Consider the following 22,228-nt stretch of genomic DNA (forward strand, 5'->3'; position numbering starts at 1 on the left):
TCGAACTTCCCTTCCTCCGGGTAAGTCAACCCCAACTTCGCACTCTTTCATTTTTTGCCTCTGAAGTTTCATCTCTGTCTGAGCTCGATCAAGGTCTTATGTGTTCTTCCCCTGTATTCTTGCATGTCAGCTTCCTAGGCTGTATTTGGGTTTTCTAGTGCTTTCCACTTGGGGCTTTCTTCCCCTCACGTTAGCGCCAATCAAGGTAAGGGAAGCTAGGACTTTAATTTCTTTTTTAAGTGTCTTGTATGTTTTTGGTCTTGAATCGTACTTAAAATGCTGGCTTGATGTTTGTGGTTGTGTTTTTTTAGTTTTGTTGTTTGGGATTTTTGGTTTTTGCATGTTGAAACCAGTGAAAACCTACTATTCTAGCTTAAGTTAAATCATTATAGCTTAAGCGAAGATCAGTTTAGCTTAAGCGAGAATAGCAGAATTCCACTTTGCTCTCTGTTTGAATTTTAGCTTAAGCCAGAATTTCTAACTTAAGTGAGATCATATTAGCTTAAGTGAGAATTGCTGCAAAATTTTAATTTCTTATTTTAACTTGTGATTGACTGGGTTAATGTTAAAAATATGATGTATGAAGCTATGCATGAATGATGTGGCATTTTTTTGACCTGTACTTAATGTGGTTAGGTTGGGATGATAATTATTCTGAGGTAACATGTGGAATGTTGATGATAAAAGAGTTTCAAAGGAAATTCTTGGTGAAGGTGTGGTTAGTGTATGCCTTGATATAGGAGATGTCTAGATAAGGAAGGTATTCTGAACTCTAATAATCACTCACACTCACGTAGAGTAGAGTGATTATGTGGTGAGAGTAGTAGGATATCTAGTCTTGGGAGGTGTTTGAACCTAAAACAAATTGGGATTTATCTTGTGATTGATTGGGTGATAACCCCTTGTGGCTAGACTCGGTATGTAACATCCCTACTTTTAATAAACTGTATTATTTACTTTGAATAAAACACTTAGAAAATCTTCTATTTTTACTCATGTTTTTGTATTTTATTATGATGTAGTTTAAACATTAAAAATATATTTTATCATGATGTAGTTTTTACTTATTGAAAACAATAATAAGAAGAAAACAAAACTAATGAAATATGTATGTGTATATATATATATATATATATATATATATATATTAAAAAAATATGAGGTAAAAATGTATTAATTAAAATATTATTAAATAGGTATGTGTATTAAAAAAATCTTCTAAAGAGATAAGAAGATAAAGAGAGAAGATAAGAAGAAGAAAAAAAAAGAAAAGATAAAAGAAAAGAAAAAGGAAAAAAAAGAAGATAACCTAAAGAGATAAACATTATCTTTTCATTAATGAAAACAATGATGATTTGGATAAAAAAATGAGCACATGCATGACTTATATATATATATATATATATATATATATATATATATATATATATATATATATATATATATATATATATATATATATATATATATATATATATATATATATATATATGGAATGAGAGAAGTTAAGTGAGGAAGTGAAAAAGAAAGAAAGAAAGAAAGGAGAAGAGAGAGAAAGAAAGGAGGAAGATAGAGAAAGAAAAGGAAAGAGAGAAAGTTTAGAGCAAAGATTCAAAGAGATCCCAGACATCTACAAATATTATTAGTACGTCCTTCCATCAATAAGGCAAGAGGGAGTGAGGTTAAACTTGTTTATATTAATTTTTGATAAACTTATGGATTTTATATTAATCCTTTATTTATTTTTGAATAATATATTATTCTATTTACTTCCATTTAACTTATTCACATTTATTATCCTTTTCTATTTATTTAATCTATCTTTAGTTATACACTGATCCAATTTTCTTATTTTATTTAATTTATTTAATCTTCAGTTATGCAGTGATATGTTTATTTATTTATTTTATTCAATTTATCTTCAGTTATACACTAGTCCTATTTATTTATTTTATTTTATTTATCTCCAGTTATGCACTGCACTGATCATGTTTATTTATTTTATTTTATTTATCTTCAATTATGCACTAGTCTTATTTATTTATTTTATTTTATTTATCTCTAATCATGTACTGATCCTAATTATTTATTTTATTTAATCTCCAATTATGAACTAGTCTTGTTTATTTATTTAATTTATCTCCAGTTATGCACTGGTCCTGTTTATTTATTTTATTTAATCTCGAATTATGTACTGGTCCTGATTATTTATTTAATTTATCTATAATCATGCATTGATCCTATTTATTTATTTTTATTTAATCCCCAGTTATGTATGGGTCCTGTATATTTATTTATTTAATTTATCTTCAGTTACGCACTGATCCTGTTTATTTATTTCATTTAGTATATCTCCAGTTACGCATTGTTCTTGTTTAATTTATATTTTTGTTATTATATTTATTTATAATATTCTAATCCTTATCTTGTTATTTATTTAAAGTTCTTGCCTTGATTATTCTTTTATCATTATTTTATAATAAATAAATAAATATAAAGTAAAAGTAAATATTATTTTATTCAGTGAGCTTGGATAGAAGAAAATTACATGTATATTTTATTGTTATTTTATATTCTTTGTGTATAGTTTATACAATGACATGATTTGATAGTCATCACATCTTATGACCTTTGAAAATATCCAAGAGTATGTCACTTAAGTAAGAGTTAAGTTTGGTTTCAATAAGTTGAGATAAACTAGTGTCAGAATGTTTGTATTTGGGAAGTCATAGTTTGGTATATTGCGGGATGAAAGGCAAGGACCATGGTGGGGTCTAAGGAAGTTTTACCAAGTAGGTGAATATCTAGATAGTTCAGAATAATGCACTGGACTAGGATATTCATAGGCCAAACTTGGGATTATCCAATACCTGCTCGACATCCCCAAAGTTAGGTAGTGAGTATATATCTCTTTTGTGGGCCAATAAATGACTAATATTCTCGAGAAAGAAATAATTATGATTGTACCAATGTTTTATGAGAAATACTCAACTACCTAATCACTTTCCAAATTAACTTTTGATGTTCATAATGGATCATTAGAAGTGGAATATGAATCCATATGATTGGTATAACGAGATCTAGTTTTGTGGTTGTAGGTCCAATTCTAGGCCCCTAGTGTCTGCATTTTTTGTTGAGTTTATTAAGATTGATATCTGTAAGACCCGAGAAAATTAATAAATTAAATAATTACTTAATTAATAAATGCGGGTAGAAGGCGTCTTTATGGCATTAATTGTTGTTTAATGCGACGTGGAAAAGTACTAGCTCAAGTGGTTGAGAGTACTTTGATTGTGTGAGAGGACTTGGGTTTAGAGTGTGGAATTTGAAATGTAGACTTATGTTGATTGTGTATATCATCGAATGGTATGTGGGGTAAAAGTCCCTTTTAATTTGGTTATTTTTGGGTTATGGCCAATATGTGTGTTCAGAGGATTCAAACGTGTTGCACTGCATATATATGGCTTGGTTGATGATACAAATTGATTGAACATGTTTGGTTGCGATTTGGGATTGGTTTGGGTATGTTTCGAATGATTTGTGTGCGTGTACAGAGGCAAAACCCTGCAAGTCTCACCCAAGCGAGTCCATCTCGCCTAAGCGAGAATTGCAGAGCTACGTTTCTGGTTAAAAGGCCTTGTAGCTCGTCTAGGCGAGCTGTGTTATTGTTGAGCGAGTGGCACTCTCGCTTAGGCGAGATCGCAAGGAAGTGTGCTCATGTTGAGCGCGAATTCTCGTCCAAGAAAGGTTTTTGCGTTTAACTTAACATATACTTTGCGAGATGTCGTGGCCATGCGTGGTGCTTTGGTTGTATTTTAGCCCAGACGAGTCTGAAATGGGTGTTTGGGCGACTAATGGTCTCGCCTAGGCGAGGGGATCTCTCCTAAGCGAGATGACGTGGTTTTGTTGCTGATTTAAACTCGCTCAGGCGAGGTGGACTAGCCTAAGCGAGACTGAGGGTCTAGCTTGGGCGAGGGGCCCTAGCTTAAGCGAGTTTATGCGAATTACTATGTTTCTATGTGCTTGTGAGTGTGTTTGGCTGTTATACCATGGTTAGGTTGTATATGCATGTGTTGTGGTGTGTGGGCTTGAAGGACTAAGTCCATTAGGGGTCTGGGATGTGCTTGGTGGTTGGACACATGATGGGCATGGAACTGGTTGAGTTCCCGTCGGCTACTAATGGGCGAGGAGTCCTTAGTATGGTGATTGCATGTGTCGGGCACACGATGGGCAAGGGACTGTGATGTTCCCGTCGGCTACTATTAGGCGAGGAGTCCATAGTATGGTGATTGCGTGCGTGCCAGGGTCCAAGTGTGAGACTTGGATGTTTTACTACAGACGATGAGTCTGTAGGGCAGGACTATGAGCGGGATAGGCTTATAGGGTTGGACCACAAATGAGTTACTTTCGTGGGAGCACAGGGAAGTCCTAAGACCTAGTTCATGCATATGACTCATGAAGGACTGTGAGGTCATGGTTGGGTGATTTGGAAATTATGAATTTAATGATGTTATTTTGGGTTGGGAAATATATTTATATTCATGTTTTGTTTATATATGTTGTGCATAGCTCACCCTTTCTGTGTGTGTGTGGCGATGATCGGATAACTAGTTATCCGGGAGCAGATGATGTGACAGGTGGGCCAGGAGATGCTTAGACTCGGAGCGAGGGCTAGCATGGGATATTTTGTAGATACATATGTTATATGTTTATTATTTTATCTTGAGAATATTATGTAAACCTGGAAGGAGCCATTGACTTGTATTTCAGTTTTATGAATTATGGACTCCTGGTTTTATGGCTTTATGTAGGAAAGTTTTAAATTTCCCGTGTTTTGGGAAATAGTTTATATTAAATGCGACACTTATTGTATTTCAAATTTTATTTATTAAATATCAGTAATATTCCTTAGGGATGTTACAATCTAAGGCTTATAAATTACTTGACTCCTTTCATATTTTTCTTTCATATGTACCTGTTGCATGAGCAAAAGAGGAACCTGCTCAGTGAGATTTGTTTGGGATATTATTGGTGGATCTTCTGAAGATTTACTCATGGATGATTTCTATTAATATCTTTAGGAGATATTAAAAATATAGATAATCTTCTATTCTGATATAGGACTCTTAATATTATACAAATATATGAATTTTTGTAATATTTCATGAACAATTACAGAGATGTAAACTATATATATATATATATATATATATATATATATATATATATATATATATATATATATATGTATATAAGAATATGAAGTTATGTTATTATTAATGTTCTCTCAAGGAAAATCTTATTGTACAAAAAAAAATTCCATATTTTTTTATCAAAATAATAATTATTCAATATAGTAGTTGGGGTGTCACACAATAGAGTTTAGAAATTAACATAGGTGTATACTTCCTTAGAATTCTATATCAAGCGCATAATTCGAATATCGAGTCAAAAGTTAGTTGGGTGTTTAATTGAATGAAAACTATGAGTTAATGTTTCTTTTATCAATGTATGTGTTTCTTGGGTGATGTACTTATGTAAATACACTAGCTTACCCCTCTTTCTTTCCGTGTTTGTTTCCTTGTTATTTATTTTTTTGTAATGGTCACCAAATGTTGGTGTGAGCATATGTAAAGACTCCTGGTGATCATCAAGATGGTGAAGATGTTGTTGTGTAGTTTAGGCGTGTTGCTAATTGCTCTTTTGAATATCTTTTGAAAAACTGGTCTTATGTCATTCCTTGTTTTGTTGAGCAATCTTTTGGAAATCTATTTTATGTTTTAAGACAAATTTATGACATTGTTCTGTGCCCATGGTACTTTTGTTTCAAGTATATTTTGAAATTACGGTAATGGTGAATTCTCATGTACTTTATGTCGCATGCTCTATATTATTATAACATGTGATATTTTGTTTATTAGAATTTATTTATTAAATGAGATGTCACAGTAAATAATTTTAAATTATAATTAAATACAAAAAAGATTTTATGTCCATAATTATTATTTTTATTTTATCTTTTATAATAAATTATTTATTATTTTTTAACTTATTTATTTTTTAAAAATAATAGTTAATTTTACATGTTTTTCATAAAACTTAATAATTATGTTTTTCTTTATCATTCATCGTTAATTTTATTTTTCATTTATTTCACTATGTTCTTAATAAATGTAAATATATTTTTTATATTAATTTAATAATATTATAATATTATCACTTATTAATATGGTATTATATATATTTAAAAAATATATACAGGAAAAATATGATAACGTGTCTATATAGTATAAATAAATAAGAAATAATATTTATTTTTTTAATAGAAAATGTATAACTTTGGGTGAGTTTTTGAATTAAAAGCTAAATTTTGATGTAGCAGAATTTTGGAGTCAACTGCGATTTTAAGATTTCAAATATAATAAATATTTTCTATCCTCACAATTAGATATAAACCTATGCGTTCCAGAGTAAATAAAGTTTTTAACTAAAACGACAAAAGTGATAAAAAAATTGTATAAAGCTAAAAGCTTACCCACAAAAGTAATTTTGATTAAAATTACATTTGAGATGAACATTTGAATATATTATATTATTTAGAATTCATGCTAAATAGGATTAAATTATGTATTTTGAAAATATATGGTATAAACATATATTTTATTATTTATTAAATAATTATATATAAAATAGTAATTCATTAATACTTTAAAGAATTAAAACTTATTTATATAAGACAATTTTTGTGCATTATTATATTTCTAGTTTCGATATATACAGTAGTCTGGGTTTCAGAAAATGGATTCGCTTCGAGACAGTATAGGCTTCTTGTATCTCGTAGGTATTTGCTAAAAAATAAAGAAAAAAGAAATCAGGAATTTAGGTCTGTATTTTTCTACACGAGTCACTCCTAAGTCCCACATAGATTATAGTAGATAACAGCCACCTGACGTTCTTGTATAAAAGGAACCTCCTGATATCAAACAATTCATACCTTTCTCGGCCTTTTGGCTAAGATCAAGTGTAGTATCTGTTCTTATCAGTTTAATATCTGATATGTGGGCCAATGGTCCACACGATATTAAATTAATTTTTTAATGGGGATGGGCTTGGCACACCTTCCAATCTAGTTTAGGCTTGGGTGACATTAGTGTTAATTGCATTGGTGATATATTGTTCTTTTATTATATGAAATTACAAAATATTATAGGTTTTCTTAAAAATTTACAAATAGTGTTCCATTTTGTTTTACCTATCTTAAGTGGAAAATAAAGGTATTATAATCTAAAAATTAAAAGAAATTTAAAAATATAATTAATAAATACATATATTCATAAATTATTCATGCGTTTACATTTATAACATTCTCTTGGAACAAAGAAAATATCAATCTCAATGTGATGAAAGACCGGATTGTGATCAAAAGACACAACACTTTGATTGTCATAAAAAAGAATTGGAGTAGTGAAGGAAATTTGCAATTCTGTAAGCACTGTGGAGATCCACAATAATTTAGTGGAAGTTTAAGCCAAACTTCTTTAGCAGTAACTTGCTGCTTTCAAGACCACCAAGATATTAAATTAGGAACAAGAAAGATGACTACTCCTGAAGATTGAAGTCCAATCAACATCATAAAGTTTGATTAGGACAAAGAATGAGTAAAAGATGACGGTTGAAAGGGAAATCCATAAAACAAAGTGCCTTTAGAAAACCTTAATTCATGTAGTATCATAGCCCAGTGAGAATCATGCGGTTGGCCATGAATTAACAAACTTTGTTAACAACAAAGTTTATTTTTGATATAGTAAGACTACCATACTGGAAAACACCTACCACCAAGTTTCATAAGATAGGATCTTAAAATAGATCAATACCCAAGTTTGGATAACTTGCAATTAGAAACAATAGGAAAAGAAATCGAATGAGGTTCTGCTTTATGTTTTATGAAACAAATCGCAAATCACGAATATATTTGGTTTGAATCATAGCTAGATATGTATTTTTAAGATCTAGAAAATAATCAAGTCAACCAAGTTATAGGTTCAACTGAGAGAGAAACGAGTGTTTCTCGCCACAATACTAAATATAAACTGAGAGGATGATGAGTGAGGTGTGTGAGGGATAAGAACATATGCTCAATGATTAGTATATGATTTGGATAATTTTGGGGTGGTGCACGAATAAGACTTGAGTTGAAATACTGACTCAGATTTTGAACAGAATTTGGTGTATTGGGAAAAAGATTACCATAAGGAAATCTATGTTCATCAAATACAACATTCTTGAAATGTATAGTACTCTAAGAAAATACACTCTTCTTTCGTCATTTAAAATCAAGTTATGAGGATGATAAGGTCATAAAAAAAGGAGTACGCACAACCAAATATTTTGAAAAAATAAAAATCTGGATATTTATTTAAGATAATGGAATTACAAAATTTAGAGAAGTTGTAGGAAGCCTGTTTATAAGATGTATAGTAATGGTAAAAGTATAATCTCAAAACTGTAAAGAAAGAGAAGCAAAGTGCAATAAAGTGAGACCTAAATTAACAATGTGTCCATGTTTCATTTCAACAACGCTACTTTTGATGATGTAAAGGGTCGACATTCTCCACCCCAATCAAATTGAACTAAGTTGTAACTCAACCATTGGTTTACAAGTTTGGAAAATAATCAATGTTTCATAACTAGTACAAACAGGAATTGATCTAAATTTTATTATTTAAACAAATCCCTTTTCAACAACTAATCCAGATATAACCTTAATGATTAAACATCCTCTGACAGATAACTGATTGAAAAGAATAATAAAAACTGTTTTTCAAGCCATGGATTGTATTTGTAACACAAACATTGTGGAATTATACATGGTATGCAATGTTCCTACTTAAAAGTAGAATGGCAATAGCACTAGAGTGGTAACAAAGAGTAAAGATTTATGTCATGGCAAATCTGTCTCATTAAGTTTCTCATCCTAACACACCAACTACATTTAACTCAAGCATCAAGATAAGTTAGTAAGAACAATTCCGCTTGATCCATCATTGATTTCCTCCGGGATATTTCATGTCACTAGCCTTCAGCCACGAGAGATAGAGAGCTGCAGCAACTTCCACAGGTGCAAAGGCTAATTAATTGCATAATACAACATCAAGCAACACCAAACAATTTCTTCTTGGAAGCAGAATGCCTAAAAAACACTAACAAACACCTTGCAAATGCCTACAACCCATATTGCACATGATTTTGGTGTAGACTTACCACATCAACAATGTAATCTTTTCTTTTATATCATCACTGTAAAATCAAATCTTTTTCCAGGTCCCTTCGGCCATGCCATTCGGCTACACGCGACGATTGTCAAGTGTCAAACTACTACTGCTGTCTCCGCCGACACGGTTTGGTTCCCCCACCCTGGCTGCCAAAGCCAAAACTTCAGGGGACATTTCCCAGCTTCCACTTTTTCTTCCCCAGCTAGATCGCCGAGGATGCATTCCAGCACGGTCTGTGTCATCAACTGTCGTCCTGATTTCAGGAGACAATTCGCCATCCTTTACAGCCACACGGTCATTGCTTAATTGAGCTTCAGAATCATCAATTCCAGCACCCATGTCCCATACTGTTTTTCTTCCCATTTCTATGTCCTCCCCAACTTTCCCCATGTTTTGGTTCATATAGCCTCCACCCACCGATCGAGTAGGTAATGCTGGTTCTTTTGGCACTGTTGCCCTGAAATTGTTCTTTGACGGGGGAATGCTGATGCAGAATATCTCTTTGAAATTATTCAACACTCCTTTGTTATATGGATTGGCTCGCCGATCATATCGGTACCTGAAGTTTTCATAAGTAGTCTGCAAGAGTAAAGGAGCCAACATCATGCTGTATACATCTGAAAACTAGTTTACATCTAAAGCATGTGGATTAAAAAGAGTAGTTCTTACCTGATTGGTACTAATCAAATATAAATGGAAGGCAGTGAGGCCGCCTACAAACCACATTGATATGAAGGTGTAAACTATTAACACAATGGAGGCTGGAGTTTTTATCATTGCCTTCCAAATTGTTGTCTTTTCTGCCGTCATAATTCTTACAATATAAACCCAGCAAAACGCAAAAACAAATATACAGAGTAGCGTAGTTGAGAAGACAAACATGAAGAAGAACCGATAATTACGCTGCATAACAATGTGCAAACAATTATATTCAAGAATGACACAAAGCAAAGGATAACCGAAAAGTAATCCCGAGAAAAATAAATAATGATATCGGGGAACTCATAAAAAATGAACACAAATGCAAGCTGCAAACTTAAGAAAAAATATGGCTGAAGCACCTATGAAGAAGAAAAATAGCAGAGGGGATATGGAGTCTTAATTCAGTTCCACTTTAAACTTGTTTAAATTTTTTTTTCCATAAATAGAAGTCAATGTCTGTTACAGAGTGGATATTGTTTTTGGTTTATTGGAGGCAAGGGTAGCTCTCCTCTCTAATATCAATAAATCACACATCGCTTGTCACCATTTGCAACATGTTCTGAACCAAAGAATAGGAACATTAGCCTATATTCCCTGTAAAACATTTGTCTGATCAGCTTGAGGCACAAAACCATAGAGGATACAATTTGAAGAGAAATTTTCCATGACAGGACAAAAATTTGATAGGTTCACTAGTTAAGAGAGTTCATGTTAGTTTGCATATTGGAGTTGAGAGAGCAAGAGTTAATAAGGTAGGAGTTGAATTGCCTATAAATAAGAAGGTTTGAGAATAAGAGGAGTTATCTACGAATTGGGAACTGAAGGAGATAATCTGGTCTCTTAAAAACCTAGCACTGTTTAAAGATCACCCACCAAGCTAACACTTTATTTATAGCTAGATTATATCATGAATTACCAATTATAATAAACTTGAAAGTAAAATTAAACTAAAGCTAGATTGAATTTAATAAATTTATAAAACGAGTTTTCTCAAGAGACAACATGTACAAAATGCAATTATTGTGAACAATTTCAATGAGTTCAAAGCTGACTCAGAAAAGTCTGTCACAATTAATAACGAGATAAAGCTCCTCTTCCCCCAAAACATTATGGGAATAAAAAGAAAATGAAAAAGAGAAAGAAAATACTTAGGTTGGGAGAAGAAAGATCCAACTTACCAGTCCAATACACTGCCCAACCCAAGGACAGTGATGATCAAACCTTTCCACACAATTATTACAGATCGAGCAGTGTGAGCAACGAGGAGGTCTGTAGAGCATGCAAGTATCACAATACTTGATCTTAATAGGGATGCCATTGACCTCAACCTCCTTAAAGCGAGGCAACCGCAGTTGAGGAGTCTGACCAGCACCAACATCTAGATTACTGTCCAAACCTTCTGGCTCCGGAGGATGTGCATTGCGTGGAATTATGCCTGGATCTCGGCCAGATGTAAACAAAAGAAGAACCAAGACCTGAAAAGATTGTAGCATCAGCATAGTTTAGAGAGAACATATTTTAGGTGCAAACCATGGTAAATTAGTGATATGCCTCTATCATGACATAAATACCAAACAACAAATAAGAAATAAACAAGAAGTTGATTGCTGGAAGCAAAGCATATCAATTTGGTAACTAGTGAGCCAGACATGAACATAAAGAACTAACATCTAGGTGTAGGTCTGTATCATATCAAAATTCACCTTTTGTTCGAGTTCAGCAAGTTTATGGGCTGAAAGAGCCATTGGTCCATGAGGGGCATGTGACACCTAAGGTATTGAAGGTTTATGTGCGCAAAAGAAAGAAGCGAAATCCTGAAGCTGAGGTGGCATGAGTAAGTGGAGAGGTTGTTACATAACAGAACTAGTATAGCAGAGAGGTTGTTAGATGTGAGAGAGTATTTTCTATTATTTAGTCTGATGAGGCAAAAGGGGAGAGGGTGATTATGTGATTTTCTCATTTTCTGTTATAGGAGCTATGCTCTAAGAAACTGGAGGTTTCCTCCTTTTATAGTTTCCTTTTCATTGCAAATAACATACAATTCACAGTGCCTTCATTTTCTCTGTTTTCTTTTATCGCTATATTTTTTGGTTTGTAACAACTTTCAAAATAAATTCTACACATGTAAGAAATACAATTTTCACATAGCAAAAAGCACCATTTGTACTAATTTTAGTCCTCCAAATGCTATTTTTCATTAAATTTCAAGTTTGATATGTCATTAACAACGATAGTAGAGATGGTCCACACAAACATGAATCAAACAACAATAAAATTGCATAACCCAAGTGTACTATAACATGCTACCTTACATTGCCTAAAATGAATACCGTCAAAGACAACTGCATTAATCTTACAAGATCTATCCACATTGGCTCCCTAAATCCTATAGTTATAATTTTCCAGACACAAGTCATTTAACCATGTAGGGTTGTAGATGTATTATGGTATTACCATTTCAAACCACAGTCTAAACTATTATAAGTCATTGCTGCATCTACAATCCACCACCATAAGACTAGACTATATGACATAGTAAACAATTTTCTTGATAGAAAGCCGTTATTGTTTTATACCAAGTGAATCCATTATCTAAGCTATAAGACAAATGAATAGAATCACACAAAAAGGGAAAGGTGTACAAGCATAAGATTTTGTTTTCAATGAACTACCCAAAGAAAATGGAGATTTGAAGAAACTTTGAAACACAGGGAAGCTACCTCAGAGTCCCAAAACTGCCTCTAAAAATCTTTCTTTTAAATTGCATTTCACACAGGTATGGTCATGGCCAGATTACACATGGAGTAGGCTTCTATGCGTGTGTGTGTGATGAATCTTTGATGTTTGTGCCAATAGCTTGGAGAACTTCTTTTGATAAGTTTATGGCAGAAGAAGGTGGCGCAAAGTTTTATAACAACACACTACATATGCTTTCTTTTGGTGCCTCTAATTAAAGCAAAATATACACATTCAAGGGGAAGTCTCAATCCAATAGAGTATTTGGTGCCTAAGTCCCACATTGACTAGTATAGGAAGCTTGGTAGAGCATTTAGTGCTTGGTTTTCTCCCCTTAATAGCTAGTCATTGATTTGAGAGTGAATTTCCTAAGTGTTTGAGTGTTTATCAAATGGTATCAGAGCTGATTATCGATGTCTCGGAAGAGTAGCACTCACAATAGCTATGAAACAAGTGTTTGCAAAAGTCTTCTAAAAGATTAGTATTTGCAACACTAGGAAGGATGTCCTTCCCTCCCTTAATAAACTATTGTTTTGATCCAAAAGGAGGACAACAATCCATGATGTTTGGCTTTAACCATGGACCCAACTTCATCATTACAATTAGGATGCATTTGTTCTGCTTGACTATAACTACTCTTACTTTGACAATTTTTCCAAATGAAGATATGAAACATTAAAGATGTTAAAAATATGCAGTATTTCATTGACAAATCAACCAAATCAGTTCACTTCAATCAAGTGTGAGAGGTTGAATATAGAGGAATGCTTCTAATGATTCTAATCATAGAAGATTACCAACACAGTTGAATGACATACAGAGAAAGAAAATATCGTACACGAGAGAAAAAGACTCACATAAACTGTGAACACAACAGCAACAGCCATTATGGATATCCCCCAGTGGTCAGAAAAATCATCCATCAGTTTTCTGGCAACAAAGACACAGAAAACTGCGACAGGAGCAACAATAAGAAAAATTGTCAGCGCCAGTGATCTCACATCTGGTCCAAATATGAACCTTCCCTGAAGAAAAAATTTCTGCAAGAAAATAATCAAAACAATGATTAAGCACCCTCATAGTAATAAAATGAATTGATCCTGTAACATATTTCAAATAACAATGCAATAATATTTTTCTATTCTCTATTAAGTATAGCAAACAAGCTACAAAATGAAGGTTGAACAATAAGTACATCCAGAAACCATCATTGATCATATGATGTATTTTGATTTTATTTCAAGTTATGATGAAGAGGCTCGATGGCTAGCAGTGTTTTTGATAATAAATTTGGAGAGACCATCAGAAAATTGCTGCCTCAATGATTTCCCTATACCTTACACCTATTATTTGAGTTTGCTTAAGATTAGAGAGGAAAGAGCACAGTAGTTCATAGAGTATAATGTTTTTGATTCATTGTATTTTGCTTACTTCTTAAGTATATTATAATCATCAAATAGTATAATACCACCACATCATATACTTTGACACAAACTTGCTAAAATAATATGAAAAATAAATTATTTAAACTAATTTTTGTTCTGAAAATTTAACAGATCTCCGACGACTTTCTTTCCAAACACATCCTGAAAGTGAAATGCTTGTGATTCTCCGCAGCATAATTTTAGGAGGGAATGAAACTGTGAGAAGCAACTAAAACTAGGGAAGCTAGGAATGGATCCGGATCATCTGCAGTTCAAAAACCACTGAATATGGTACAGTTAATAAGAAGACCTAGTAGGTTGTCCCTAAGATTTCTAGTACCCCATGTTATGCTTTAATATATATATATATATATGTATGTATGTATGCATCTATCTGTCTATAAGTAAAGATTGTCTACAGTTTTTACAAAATGCCAAATCTCTGATCCCTTCCCATTTTTTCCAGAGCAAATGAAGCTTTGGAACACTTTCACTAAGACTGTAACAGTTAAGTAACACAAAAGTCCAATCAATACTCGGTTCTAACATTGTACTGGAAACAAATCAGCTTAAACCTAACACATCAATCAGAAAAAGGAGACTGGTTGATGTGGTTTCTGAGTTACCATCACTTGTCATGTCATTAACACTGCTTCAGAACCTGGTAGATATCCATCCACACAAAGTCATCCATTTTCTTTACATTAACGAGTCTCAAAGTCAGCATATAACAACTAGAACCCCTTCCAAATAGTGACACTCCAGGCCCAAAAACCCAATACCAGCACAAAGAAAAGACCACAACAACCACCAATAATAGATGAGCTACCAAAATTTGAGATGCATAAAAGCACTTGCGGAAAGGGAAAGTTTTCTGACAGCAGAACTTTGACAACCCCAATTAACAAATTCCACGAGCAATTTCCTTTTCTTAAGAAAAAACTGTGAAAATTTGACGACTTCAATATAGTTGCTTAGGTGATTTTCATGCTGCTCTGAAGTCAGAATCGGAGTTTCACTTTCCTAATCTAATTCATATTGAACTTTAATGAACTTTTATTATGACGATTACCAAGATGAAATGAAATTGTAATCTTTGATTGAAAAACAGCAGCACAAGTATTTAAAAGTACTGCATCCAAGTCTTGTTGAAGCAAATAACCAAAAATACAAGTAGGAAGTGAAACTTACATTGCTACCCTTCCAAGCTTGGTAGACCCGCAAATCGCCGGATCCTGACCCCTGATCGGAGCGCTGCGGCGGAGGCACGACGTACATGTCGTCGGGGCAGGAGTTCTCAGAAAAGCTCTCTCAGTTGCAGTGATTTCAGAAATTGAGTACCCAAAACGGGGAAGCGAAGGAGAAAAGGCCAAAACTTGAAGGGTCTCTAGGGTCGGAAATGGAGGGCCATAGGCAAATCCGGAGACCCTTTTGGACAAAGTTTCCGGCGAGTTCAACGGGTCGGGTCGGGTCAGCGACAAGGCATGAGGGGTTGGTTGGGAGGGAACAGAAGGAGGTACTGCTGTGCAATGCAATGCAAGTAAGGGTTTTTCTTTTACTTTTTTTCAATTTTTTTTCTCTCTTTTTCTCTCTCTAATGTGATGATTGTTGTGTGTTGTGAAGTGTGATGTGTTTGTGAGCTGGTTTTGGTGATTAGCACTAGCAACAGGATTCTTCCCTCTTGGACAATTACTGTGTCACTGTATGTCTAACTGTATTAGAAAACAAAGTGTAAGTTTCCAAGTAATATTTATTTTTTGTTATGTCTTTCTATTTCATTATTGGGTCAATCAATTTCTGAATTCACTAGTTTATAATTAAGATTTTTATTTCTAAATTTAGTGTTTTGATCTCCATGTTTTACAAAAAGCTATATATTATTATGATCTAATGTTTAGAGTATAACTTTGTTTTGAATTTACTTTTAGCTAGTTACAATCTTGTAATATTGCAGGGTTTGTTCTAGAAATAATTAAAATTTATTATTAGGACCCCATGAGATGGATGATTTTGGCTAGATCACAATGTGATTGATGGAGGAATGTGGTGTGGCATTGGTCCTCTCCTCTCAACTTTTCTAATAATAATAAAAAAGAAGACAGTGACCCATTTCTCCTTTTATGTGGCTGGGTGCCTTTCGGGGATATTTGGTTATTTAATATATTTTAAATTCAGCCCCAAAAACTATAATTCTGAATTATTTTTATTTCATAAATTTTATTTTCTCAAAAGTAAATTCGGGACGTACTGATTCATATCTCGAAAAATATAGAGTTAAAAATGCTCTTACTTTGTTCATCTCCGCTTCCTATTTATTTAGATTAAAAAGAAAATGGATAAAATAAAACTTATAATATGAATTATTTAAATGGATAAAATAAAAATTATAATAATAACTAGGAATTAATAATAATATTGAATTAGAAAGGTTTCGATTTCAATAATTTTATGTTAAAAGTAAGTTAATATTATTATTATAATCATAATTATTAAAATTAATGAATATTTTATATTAAATAAATTTATAACAATTAATATTTGGTAACGGTTTATTAGTCTACACTTATTTTACCTACTGTATTCTTTGCATTTTATATTTATTAACCAATTTATTTTCATTTGTATTATTTAAAAAAACTACCCATTTAAATTGGAAGTATTTTTTATTGCAAAATTTTACTTACAGTTTTTAAATAAAATAAAAATATTTTAATTTAATTTTACTTTTATGCATTTGATAGAACATACTAGACTTTCTAATATACAATTACGACAACATAAAAATTAATAAAAAATATTTTTATAATTACTTTTATGTATTTTTATACTTTTTACGCACGAAGAATAAATATTTTTTTATTAATTATTTATTTTGTTTCTATTTTTTTCTAAAAATGTTAAGTTGGTTCTATCATTTTTTCGGTCTAAATTTGGTTTCGATTTGTAAAAAATGATGTAATTTAGTCCTATTTTTTTTTTTAAAAGATGTAATTTGATCAAATTTTTAAAATTTCTTGAAATGAATTAATGATTTTCTCATCAAAATTGAAATATTTAATAATGATGGTTTGTTTTGTTAGTGTAATTAATATGATCCTAGTATCAAAGGATGATTTATTTTGGTAGTATAATTAATATAATTCTAATGTCAAATAAGGATGGTTCTTTTGTTTTGTTGGTGTAATTAATATAATTATAACGTCAATTAAATTAAGGATAGTTTGGTTTCATGGTATAATTAATATAATTCTAATGCTAAAAGATGGTTTGTATAAGGATGATTTGTTTTTTTAGTGTAATTAATATAATCCTAATATCAAAATTGAAGTATTTAATAAGAATTATTTGTTTTGTTAATTAATATAATCCTATTATCAAAGGATTATTGGTTTTGATGAAAAATCATTTATTCATTTCAAAAAATTTAACAAAAATAATTAAATTTCATCAATCTTTTAAAAATTGAGTCCAAATTACGTCAATTTCAAAAATCGAAACCAAATTTAGATTGAAAAAACTAAAGAACCATCAACTTAATTTTTTAGATGAAAAAAGAAATCAAATAAGTAATTAAACTTTTCTTTTCTATTGTAGAAACCTAATATAATACCGAGGTTAATGTAACATCCCATTTAATCAACAAACATAATTAACGGAAATGTCGCACAAGGTAACACAATAGCGCAGTCTTGGAGTTTTAAACTTAACTCCTTAAAACTCAAGGCACACCATGATGCCATAGGAAAACAAGTTATAAAGTTTAAGAGGAACATAAAGAAATCAAAAGTCAAACTGGTACATGGGCCATAGCCTTAAAGAAAAGCCCAACAAGAAAATCAAGTCCAGCCCAAATGGACTATGCAGCGAAATCCTCTCTCCCCTATTGGCCACGAGTACCTCTCGCATCTGTTCCCATCAATAAATTGATGATCATCGCAAAAGTAGAAGGGTAACGTACAAGGCATTCAAACAAGAAAGGGTAAGCTAGAGCTAAAAAGATTTCATCAATACAATCAGATATACTTTCAAAGTCCAATATACATATATCAACCAAGCATGTTATGACTTCTCAAACAATACACTAAGACTCGACTCGACTCATTCGGATACATATAACTTGGTCGGATTCAGCGGATGCTTGCACTTGTGGTGGATACCTCTGCTCACCCCCGAGCTACTCACCCCCGAGCTATGTGTTACAAGTGTTACAATGAATCAATTCTCTCACACATAAGGTTAGTCCTTAATGAGTTTCAGGTCTCTTGCTACTCTCATCACAGGAGTCAGTCCGCTCTAAGTGAGACTAACTGACTCCTTAGAGTGTCAAGAAGCAATCCTTACCTTGAATCCTTACCAAGTTATATAGATGGGGCACCACCATGGACACCCACTAACAGGGGCCATGCAATTACGTCCCGACCACTGAAGCACGACCCTGAGGATCTCACCTAGAGATCCCAAGGAATTACGCACTGACACGGACCAATCATACTCAATAAATCAAAAAGGAATTAACATGCATATACATTTATATATTATACCAGCTCTTTATAATTTCACCTATGCCCGGTAAATCCATACCCATCCGTTATTCTCAAACCATAGTTGTGAATTCCATCTCATGCCAATACCATGCCACTTTAATACCAACCATCTCATTTATTTCTCTTGCCAAGATCACACAATCACAACAATCCAATTTGTAACCATAACTTATCTCATGCATCTCATTTCGCAAGCCTCATACATTATATAGAATACAACATAAATCAAACATTTCATTTAGCCAAACTAAGAAAAACAACGCAACCCGCAACGAATCTCGCTCAAGCCAGGAGCCCTCGCTCATTCGAGAGGAGTGCCCTCGCTTAGGCGGTGGACTCTCGCTTCGGCGAGATCGCGACAGGGACGCTGGGAGGCTCTCGCATGGCTTGCTTAGGCGAGCCCTTCTTGCCTGAGCGAGACAATCCCTCACCCAAAGGTGAGGTTCCTCGCTTGGGCTAAAACAGGAGCAACATGCTAAGGCTCTCACGTGTGCTCGCTTGGGTGAGCGTCTCTCGCCTGAGCAAGATGGTGCCTCGCTCAAAACAAGAGCTTTCGCCTGAGCGAGAGCTCGAGTGCAGCCCTGACCTGTTTCTGCAAGTCTCGCCTAAGCGAGACAGGCTCGCTTGGACGAGAGTGTCGGACCTCGCCACATTTCTCCCTGCCACAAACATATTTTCATGCCCAAACAAAGATACCAACCATCTTATGCATTCACCGTAGCATACAACCTCAATCAATCACGAAACAACACAGAATAACTGACTTCGCACCAAATAAACAGGAGGGTTCTAGCTTCCCTTACCTGGAATAAGCTAGTACAGTACTTCGACACCAACCACGGAACGCAGCAGCTCTAGGAAGAGGCTTAGAATTGGAAAATAGTGGAACAGATCTTGAGATTGGTTGCACTACGAAAACTCCAATTGAGACAACTCGAGATTACACTAAGAAAGGAAGAATATGAGAGTATGGGCAACTTACGTTGAGTAAAACGAGCTTCAAACGAACTTGTCCGAGACGGGAAAGCAAACCCTAGCAGAGTGACGACTGCAACTCTTAGAACGAAGGACAGATTCTGAAGTGAGTAAGAGGGTAAGGGTTAGGGCAGACTTAGGGTTTGTTTTCCCTTTGGCCAGCCCTTAGGCCCAACTCACATGGGGCAACCCTTTTAATTTAAGACAGAAAGAAATATGACATTTTAGTGGGCCTTACGGTTAACATTCTATAGTATTTTAAAATGTTTTTTTATTTATGTTTTCACGTAACTTAGAATTTTTTTTCATGTAACTTGACATAGGAAATATATTTTATATTTTTCCGTTTAACTTAACATATACTTTAAGTCAAAATTGTATTTTGTAAAATTATTTCAGTTTTAGTATACTTTCCTTAAAAAAAGAAATTATAAATAATCAACGTGAGGTAAAATATGTTTAGTTTTTAAATTTTTACAATAAATTAAAATTTATTTATGTTTCAAATTTGATGTTTCCAAAATTTAAAATGAGTAGATACGTTATACTTTTTTAATCCATAAATTGTTAGTTTAACTAGTACAAATTTAAATTTTTATAAGGAAATTTGAGATATCACTTGTCTAAATCTGGTATCTATATATAAAGGGATTCAATTTTGTATGTTTATATTTGTTTTTCAATTTTATTCTTTAAATATTTTTTAAATTAAAATAATTATATCAATTTTACTCTTTAAGTAATTGTTTCTTTAAATTTAATTAGGTTTTTTCATTTTGACTATTTTTTAAATTTAACCATTTTTTTAAATTATAAAGCTATCTACAAAATAAATAAAAACTATTTACAATTAAATTATAGAAAACATTTATATTTGATTTTATAATTATAATAATAATAATTCTATTACTTTTTATTATCACAAAAAAGTGAACACATATTTCTCTAAATATTGATAAGTGTCATTTACAATCAAATTAAAATAGCAATTCATTTAATACAAGAGTAGATTATCCGGTGGTGTGAGGTAATTTATCATCTATTACATAAAAAGTCAACACAATTTAAATATAGATAAGTATAGACAACTTAAAGTCATGTTCCAATGAATTCAATTGTAAAATCAAATTCCAAAAACATCTACAGAAACATAAATTAAAATGAATAGTAAACTAAAGTCGGTTGTTTGGGGTTGTAAAGAGTGCTAAAAGAATGAAAATAAACAATTATAAAAGCATTGATTCTCAAATTCATTCATAGTTGATTCCTTCGTCAATTATCATATAATTATCATTCATTCAATTTCTAAACAAAATTAAATTATTCAAACAAGCGTTAATAAATTCATTAAGCATATCACTCGTCTCCAAGCATTTACGTATGAGATTTTTATTGTTTTACCTCTTAAAGTAAGCAAACGAGATTTTTATAATTAGTTAGACAAGTGTATTTATTCTTGTAAAACCCTGTAAAATCTTTTTTCTTTTCCAAATAATCCCAAATTTCCAAGCCTTTTGTTTTGAAAAAAAGAGAAGCAGAAACCTTTTCTTCCTTTCTCTCAACTTCATCTCCTCCATCTCCATCTTTGAACCTCCACTCCTCACTCTCTATTTGTTCGTTTGTAAAACCGAGACCGTAGGGTCGTTTCTCACAACAAGGCCTTTGATTCCTACTGATCTGTATAAGTTGTAGTTTTATTTTTTTTAAATGACTAACCAATTTGAATATGTGTTGTTAAGTTATTGTGTAAATTACTTGGGATTATATGAATGTGTGGGGATGATATGAACTTTTAGGATACACTAATGTATAAAACTATGAATTGAGAATGATAAATGGATTTTCATGGGAAAATCCTTTTAAAGTATGTGTGCCTTGATGTAGGGACTCAAAATTTGGAAGTTTATCCTAACACTTTACTAATCATTCAAACTCATGTGGAAGAGAATGAATTAAGAGTTCAGAATAGCAAGAGGTCCTGGTTAGAAAAATCATTTGTAGTTCTAGAAACCTGTATAAGATTAAGCTTGTGGGTGGAGGTTATCTATCACCAGTGCCAAAACTTCCAAGTAGTTCTACCTCAATGTTTATCATCCAGATAACTGAGTCTAATGAGTCTTTTACGATGTGGCTTGTTGCTTATAATAGTGTGAATTACTTAAGCTTCCTAATATGATTTGATTTATGATTTATGGTTTGTTAGTTCTTTAGTTTTGCTTTCATTGATAAGTTGTATCTTTTGAAAAACTCTTGTAAGGTTTATTTGTTGCCATTTTTGGCTAGAGTTTTAGATTGTGATAGTATACTAGTTTTATGTTTATGTCTTGGATAATTGTAATATGAACTCCTAATTTATGGTTATCTATTTGAAGTATAAAATCTGTGATGTTTTTCTTAAGTACATTTACTCTATTAAATGGGATGTTACAATTCTTTTGTTCATTCATAGTTGATTCCTTCATCGCTTACCATATAATTATCATTCATTCAATTTCCAAACATAGTCAATTTAGTCAAACAAGTAGTAATAAATTCATTCAATTTCTTTTTCCTCTTGAACTAAGCAAACAATAGA

General features: G+C 32.5%; 1 protein-coding gene and 1 pseudogene across 1 annotated transcript; one reads left to right on the forward strand and one right to left on the reverse strand.

Annotated features, from left to right (window-relative positions):
- Positions 1 to 6,990: 6,990 nt before the first annotated feature.
- Positions 6,991 to 7,151, forward strand: LOC114165547 (U2 spliceosomal RNA; annotated as a pseudogene).
- A 1,644-nt stretch (positions 7,152 to 8,795) lies between these two features.
- On the reverse strand, positions 8,796 to 15,761 carry LOC114184861 (putative protein S-acyltransferase 7). The gene is made up of 5 exons (XM_028072215.2): positions 15,326 to 15,761; positions 13,568 to 13,750; positions 11,153 to 11,449; positions 9,942 to 10,175; positions 8,796 to 9,851 (listed from the first exon to the last, which is right to left on the reverse strand). Exons 1-5 carry the CDS (start codon positions 15,410 to 15,412, stop codon positions 9,345 to 9,347), a joined length of 1,308 nt encoding a protein of 435 aa, XP_027928016.1. The 5' UTR covers positions 15,413 to 15,761; the 3' UTR covers positions 8,796 to 9,344.
- Between the last annotated feature and the right edge of the window lie 6,467 nt (positions 15,762 to 22,228).

Source organism: Vigna unguiculata, chromosome 1 (genome assembly GCF_037176805.1).
Source record: "Vigna unguiculata cultivar grain cowpea cultivar isolate G323 ecotype 2 chromosome 1, ASM3717680v1, whole genome shotgun sequence".
Classification (NCBI taxonomy): domain Eukaryota; kingdom Viridiplantae; phylum Streptophyta; class Magnoliopsida; order Fabales; family Fabaceae; genus Vigna; species Vigna unguiculata.

What these genes read in the sequence shown, in the direction of transcription:
- LOC114184861 (XM_028072215.2), bottom strand. Translation starts at nt 15,412, where the DNA reads ATGTACGTCGTGCCTCCGCCGCAGCGCTCCGATCAGGGGTCAGGATCC. An exon ending in AAGCTTGGAAGGGTAGCAAT is followed by an intron (nt 13,751 to 15,325) that starts GTAAGTTTCACT and finishes ATTTTCTTGCAG; the next exon opens with AAATTTTTTCTTCAGGGAAG. An exon ending in ATTTGATTAGTACCAATCAG is followed by an intron (nt 9,852 to 9,941) that starts GTAAGAACTACT and finishes TTACTCTTGCAG; the next exon opens with ACTACTTATGAAAACTTCAG.